This window comes from Physeter macrocephalus, unplaced genomic scaffold, assembly GCF_002837175.3.
Source record: "Physeter macrocephalus isolate SW-GA unplaced genomic scaffold, ASM283717v5 random_602, whole genome shotgun sequence".
NCBI classification, from domain to species: domain Eukaryota; kingdom Metazoa; phylum Chordata; class Mammalia; order Artiodactyla; family Physeteridae; genus Physeter; species Physeter macrocephalus.
In genome coordinates this window covers 486-6,762 of record NW_021145902.1, presented here as the reverse complement: position 1 = coordinate 6,762, position 6,277 = coordinate 486, and the positions used below count along the sequence as shown (strand labels likewise).

Sequence of the window (6,277 nt, the reverse complement as noted above, 5' to 3'; positions counted from 1 at the left end):
GGCTGTGGGAACAGTTGGCTGTGGCTGCAGTTTTCTCTGCCACAACTGTGTGTGTGTGTGTGTGTGTGTGTGTGTGTGTGTGTGTGTGTTGGGAGCCGGCTCTGCACTGCCATGGCAACGGCCTCATAAACCCGCCCCCACGCGCCGCCTCTTGGCCGCCTGCCCGCCGGAGCCTCCCACCTCGGGATCCCCCCCCTTCCGCCCTATTTATAAACAGTTCCCGAGTTAGCAGTGCTGGGAATGGGTGTGTCCGCTTGGGGGAGGGGAGAAAGCGGGGGTCCAGGTGTGAGTGGTGCAGCACCAAGTGGGAGAGCGGGATATTGGGTGGAATGGGGGGAGGCGCGGGATGTCCGTGGTTGGAGCCTCAGCTCTGAGGGCCTGGGGGTGACTGCTGGGCGTGGCCGGGCCAGGCTGCAGGGTGTTCGCGTGAAGCACACAGCCCCTTCCCCTCCCCTGCTGCTGCTCCCCCTTTCACTGGGGCCCCGGACCCTCTTCTAGCCTGGTGCTACTCTCCCCTCATCTGTCCAGCTGGCTCAAAGGAGGCACTCAGGCTGCCCAGGGTGGGGTGTCTCCTGGCGGCAGGGGCGCTGGGCCGCGGGTGGCTTTGGGTCCCTGTGGCAGCTGAGAGCTTCTGGCCTCCAACAGCTGGCCTGGGGCGGTGGTGGATGCAGGCCACTCAGAGCCCCTACCCTGTGCCCTGTGCACAGTGCTTGGACTCTCAGCCGACTCCCTGTTCCTGGCCCACCCTTGATCTGGCCTGGCATGGCAAGTGTTAAAGAGGGTGGCCGCTGTATGGGTCTGACATTTGGAGTTGGGGGCTCTGTCCCTTTGCCTGCTTGATGGACAGCAGCCAGTGGTGCCTACAGTCTGTCCATGTGCTGCAGCAGCTGCCCCTGCCATTCCCCTCAGACCTCTGCCCCCTCAAGACCGCAGCCCTTCCCTCAGCCCTTGAGTCCCCCCAAGACCTCAGCTCTCCTCCCTTAGACCTAGAGGGCCCCCTGCCCAGACGGCCCAGCCCCCTCTTCAGGTCCTTGTGAATCCCTGAGGCTCTGAGACCGCAACCCTGAGTTGGGTCCCCGGCCTGAGGACCCTCCTGCCAGCCTTTTAGATTCTGGATCCACCCTCCCCTAATCTTAGGAACCCTGAAGGAAGTGTTTAGAAACTGATGTAATTTCTGACGTGGAGCCTCGGGCCTGGGAGGGGAGGGGGCCTGCCTTGGGGATGGCCGCTGCTGCGAGGTGCCCCCCACTCTGCTAGGGGCCCTGTTAGCTGAGGGTGGGAGGGGCCGCCTTTGCTGCTGAGTCAGAGGGGGCCGGCCTGGGCGTCCTGAAGGGCGGGCAGGCGGGAGGCTCGCGCAAGCGGTGGGCAGGCCGCAGTGCCGGCAGGAATCGCACGGAGCCAGAGAGCCAGGCGCCGTGAGCCACAAGCCCGGAGCCCGCGCCCTCGAGCTCAGCGCCACGGCCTGCCTGCCCCTCGGCCCCAGTTGCACCTTGTGCTGAGGGTGTCTCCTGGATCTCCTCCCTGTGCCCCGCCCGCCGCCCTCGACTCGCCAGCGCCCTCGACTCACCGGCTCCGGCAGCCATGGTGGCCGGCATGCTCATGCCGCTGGACCAGCTGCGGACCATTTACGAGGTGCTCTTCCGCGAGGGTGTGATGGTGGCCAAGAAGGACCGGCGGCCCCGCAGCCTGCATCCCCACGTGCCCGGTGTCACCAACCTGCAGGTTACGCGCGCCATGGCCTCCCTGCGGGCGCGGGGCCTGGTGCGGGAGACCTTCGCCTGGCGCCACTTTTACTGGTACCTCACCAACGAGGGCATTGCCCACCTGCGCCAGTACCTGCACCTGCCGCCGGAGATCGTGCCCGCCTCTTTGCAGCGGGTGCGCCGCCCTGTCGCCATGGTGATGCCTGCCCGCCGCACCCCCCACGTGCAGGCCGTGCAGGGTCCCTTGGGCTGCCCGCCCAAGCGGGGGCCACTGCCAGCCGAGGACCCTACCCGTGAGGAGCGGTGGGTCTACCGCCGGAAGGAGCCTGAGGAGGGGGCCCCTGAGCCCCCTGTGGTGCCCGTCACCACCCCAGGGACCCTGGCGAGGCCTGGCCCGGAGCCTGCCCCAGCTGCAGGTAGCTGTGTCCTGGCCCCAGGGTGGGGGATGGGAAGGGGTGCTGGGGCCTGGGCCTGGTGGGCTGGGGTGGGCAGCGAGTGTGCAAAAGCTTTGCTCCCGTCAGCAGGTGGCGCTGTTTCCGCCTGCGCTCTCTGGTCAGTGGACCCACGGGGCTCCTCCTCCTGGCTTGAGGACCTTGGGGTGGGTAGGCCAAGGAGGAGCCGGTGGGGTACTGCCAGCCCACCCCCAGGCACACTCCGGAGCTAGGGGTGGGAATTGTGGTTCTTGGACTGGCAGGACCAGCTGTTAACACAGCCCTGGCCGGCACCCTCGGCCCTCTCCCCAGCGTTGCCCTTGTCCTGTGTCCTGCTGGCCGCCCCCCCACCCTGGCGACTTGTCTGCCCTGAGGCCCTCTCTGCAGCAGGTGGGGGCATGCAGAGGAGGTGCTGGGATGGGACGGCGGTGTAGCTTCTCTCCAACAGTGTGGGTGACTACCTGACCTTTCTGAGCCTTGAGTTTGTCCAGTGGGGGTGACACCTGCCCCCATGGTTGTGTGGCACAGATGTGATATTGTGACTGGCTGCTTGGTCGGCTTGGGGTTGGTGATGGCCCAGCGGGCAGCCCTGGGTTGGGGCGAGGAGAGCAGATCCTGGGTAGGAACATCTGCCGCTGGGCCTGAGGCCAAGGCATGGCGGGTGCAGGGCCCAGCCTGGGGTCTAGGCAGATCCTTCCCAGTGGGAGCCAGGTCTCAGAGGATGGAACAGGTCCTCTTGTCCCAGAGGTGGCCAGCAAGCCCTTGCTGTGTCCCTGCTCTGTGGCATCCCTCCGTCCCTAAGCACCTGTGCTGCAGGACCCAGGTGGGCAGAGGGTCCCATGCAGCTCGAGGCTCACACATGTGCTTCTGGAGCTCATTGGCCTTGGCGTTGAGGTGGGGCAGCCCGCACCTGCTTCCGTCTCTGTGTCTCACTACCTGGGGAGGGACTTGGTTTCTGAGGGGTGGGCAGGGGGCCTGGGGTGAGGCTAGCAGGGTGGGTAGGAGTTTGCCAGGTAAATGAATGTGGTCTGGGGACGCAGGCGCAGGCCCAGTTGCTGAGCGGACGCGCCGGCCCTGGCCTGGTCTCAGTTGGACCCGCTAACTCGGGCCTAGGTGTGGGAGCCCATCTGGGAGGATCAGTGAGGCTGTGGGCAGAGGGGCAGCCTCGGGCTCACCACACGGCCTCTCCAGCTCCTGTCAATGGGGTGACAGTGACACCCACAAAGAGACAGTAGTGCTTCGCTGGGCGCTTGGTCAGCTGTGACCAAGCCCCCGGTGGCCAGCTCTCGGCCTGGGCCTTCTCCCCCAGCCTTCGCCTCGCTGCTGCCCCTGCCCTGCTCAGTGGCTGGTGGACAAGCCTTCTCCCCCTTCTTGGGTCAGGGGTGTGGTGAGCGCAAGCCCCTCCCTCCCCTTCGCTCCTTCCTTCCTTGTCTGTGGCCTGGCTGGGCTGGGCAGGGGGGCTGGGCGGGCAGTTGGCTGTGGGCCAGGAGGGGGGGGCTGGGTGTGGCTGCAGTGGGCAGAGCGGGGGGTGGGGGGTGGGGGGACCCCCCAGCCCTGACGGAGGTGACTCAGTCTTCCCTCCCCGGCCGCAGTCACCGGTGGCAGCTCAGAGTTTCCAACAGGAAATGAGCTCCAGCTCCAGGATGAGTCAGGGCCGGCGGGTGTGGGCTCCCCTTCCCCTTGGTCCCTCAGGCCTAGCACGGGATCTGAGTGCCACTCTGGGTACAGGAGGACGCCTAGGGCGCCTTGGGTGCCTTGGGTGCCGGGTGTGGCACGGGGCTGCAGCCTGGTCTGCAGGGGTTGTGATGTTCCACACTCCGGCTAGGAAGGTTCTGATGACACTTAGAACCATCGACTTCCCAGAGTTTTAAAAATTATCAAGTGATGAGCCACACAGCCGCCTTCCTTCCTCACAGCCTCGCCCTCCGGTCAGCTTGCAGAAGGACCAGGTCAACAGCCCATGGGGCTAGCCGCCCTGCTCGCCAGCGTGGCCTTGGTCAGGTGGGCTGCCTGTGCACGTCCAGCCCCGGCTGGGGAGTGACGGACGCTGCAGGGCAGTCTGCTGTGCCTGCCGCGCTCCGGTCCCCACCGTGAGGCCACCGGTCCCCAACGGTGCCCACCCGCGCCCCGCTGGTCTGCTCATCCGAGTGGGAAGGTGTCCCCTTGCTTGTTCAGCCACTTACCAGCCAGGCGCAGGCCGAGTCCCGGGCCGCAAGCCCCCGGCGGCTGGGGACGGGCTGGATGAGGAGCTAGCGGGGAGGGCCTCTGTGCAGAGCTGCGCTGAGCTGAGCCCTGACTGATGAGGACCACGCTTGGCCAGGAGCCGCCTGGCGGAAGGAGGGACAGAGAGAGGCCGGGGGCGGGGGGCGGGGAACCTGGGGTTACTCTGTGTGACAGAAAACTCGTGGAAGGGGTTTTTATGCACGAATTTCATTTATGTTTCAAGTGGTAATGCTCGGCGTGGCATGAAATTCAGAGTGAACGGAAACTTCTTTAGAGAGGAGGCACCATCTGAACGCCCTCAGCACCTGTGCCCCGCCAGCGTCTCACACGGCAGACGCAGGCGGCCTTCGGGGTCTTGCTGCTTCTGACCCCACTGTGCGCCTGGCTTTCTCACACGGCTTGTCCCCCACGCAGGGGACACAGAGCACACGGAGCTGCCGTGCTGCTTTGCACAGCGCGTGGCGCCCCAGCCAGCCCTCCGTGAGCCTCCAGCTTTGTGTCTAGGCTGTCTTCGGAGAAATCTGCACAACTCTGGCAGATTTCCTGAGCAGGGTACGCGTAGCAGGATTAGATTTGTCTTTTACTGGGGCCTGCGGTGGCTGGACAGGCCAGCGCCCGGGGAGGGGAGGAGCACAGAGGCTGGGGCTCTGAAGAGATGTCACCTTTGTCAGGCTGGAGGCTGCAGTGGCTGCGCCTGAGCCGGTCGTGGGGGATATGGCGGGGAGGGGTCCAGGATGGGCCAGGGAGGTGCAGGCTGGTGGGGCCTGTGCAGCAAGGGGGAGGCTGCGGGGTGGGCCGAGGTGGGCCGAGGGTGGGCCGGGCAGGCACAGGAGGGAGACCGGTGGCCCCTCTGGGCCCCGCCTGAGGGCTCAGGGATTGCAGGTGGGCTGGTCCGACCTGTTGATCCGCTGAGCTTTGGCTCTGCTGGTCTTGCTGACTAAGGGGTGGCCGTGAGGAGGAGCCACGGCTCCCAGGGCTGGGTGGGGAGGCCAGGGCTCCAGCGGGCCTGCCCTCCGCCTCCCATCCTTTCCCTCCTTCCTGCCTTCCCTTCCTTTCCCCTCTGCCGGCTCTTGGAGCGGCCTGGCCCGTGGTCGGCAGCCATGGACAGGTACAGCATGGAGGAGCTGATTCAGCTGGGCCAAGGTAGGGCAGGGCTGGGCGGGGGCTGCAGGCCTTTGGGAGGGAGGGAGCCAGGCCTCTCCCCTCCAGCCTGTGGCCGGGGCCCTGGAGGGGCAGGACTCGGGACTGGGGGATGAGCACGGCTCCCTCTCAGAGGTGTCCGGGGGTGTGCGGTGTGGGATGGAGGCTCTGGGAGCTGCAGGCCCTGCCCCAGGTCCCTGGGGGGGGTGGGGGGTGCTGCCCGCCACCCTCGAGGGAGGGACACCCTTGCCTCTGGGAGCTGGTTTTCCCCCCGCTGTTGACTCCTCTGAGGAGCCCAGTCCCAGTCCCAGCCTCCAGAGCTGGCCGCTGCAGGCCAGTTTCCTTCAGAAGTGAGTTTCTGAAGCATGGGGTTGATGGGCAGGAGGCTTGGGTGGCCTGGCCCTCCACCCCTTCACCCCTCCGGCCCTCTTCTTGTTGCCCCTGGCCTCCCCACGTGGACCAGGGGGCCCCTACCCCGGCGGCCAGAGGCCAAGTGTGGTTTGCTGTGCTTTGCTGCAGGCTGACCACGCACTCCAGGCAGGCCGCCGGGGCTGACGTCACAGCCTTGTGTGACCGAGGGTGAGCTCCTCACCCTTTCTGTGCCTCAGTTTCCTCATCTGTACGATGCAGTAATACACGGGGCTTACTCCGTAGCTTTCTCTGAGGATTGGAATAGAATGCTGCTGGACACAGGGGAAGCACTACAAGATGGGGTGCAAACCCCAGTGCTCTGTCTGCTCGGGCCTGAGGTGTCCAGGCTGCTGGGAGGAGAGGAGAAGG

The 6,277-nt window shown here is 66.2% G+C and overlaps 1 protein-coding gene across 1 annotated transcript; it reads left to right on the top strand.

Moving 5' to 3' along the window:
- Positions 1-97: 97 nt before the first annotated feature.
- Positions 98-4,135, top strand: LOC114485142 (plectin-like; the record flags this gene model as incomplete). Its single annotated transcript, XM_028485934.1, has 3 exons — positions 98-2,119; positions 3,444-3,521; positions 4,051-4,135. Coding segments are annotated over exons 1-3 (701 nt in total), but the record flags the coding sequence as incomplete, so codon positions are not given.
- Positions 4,136-6,277: the final 2,142 nt, after the last annotated feature.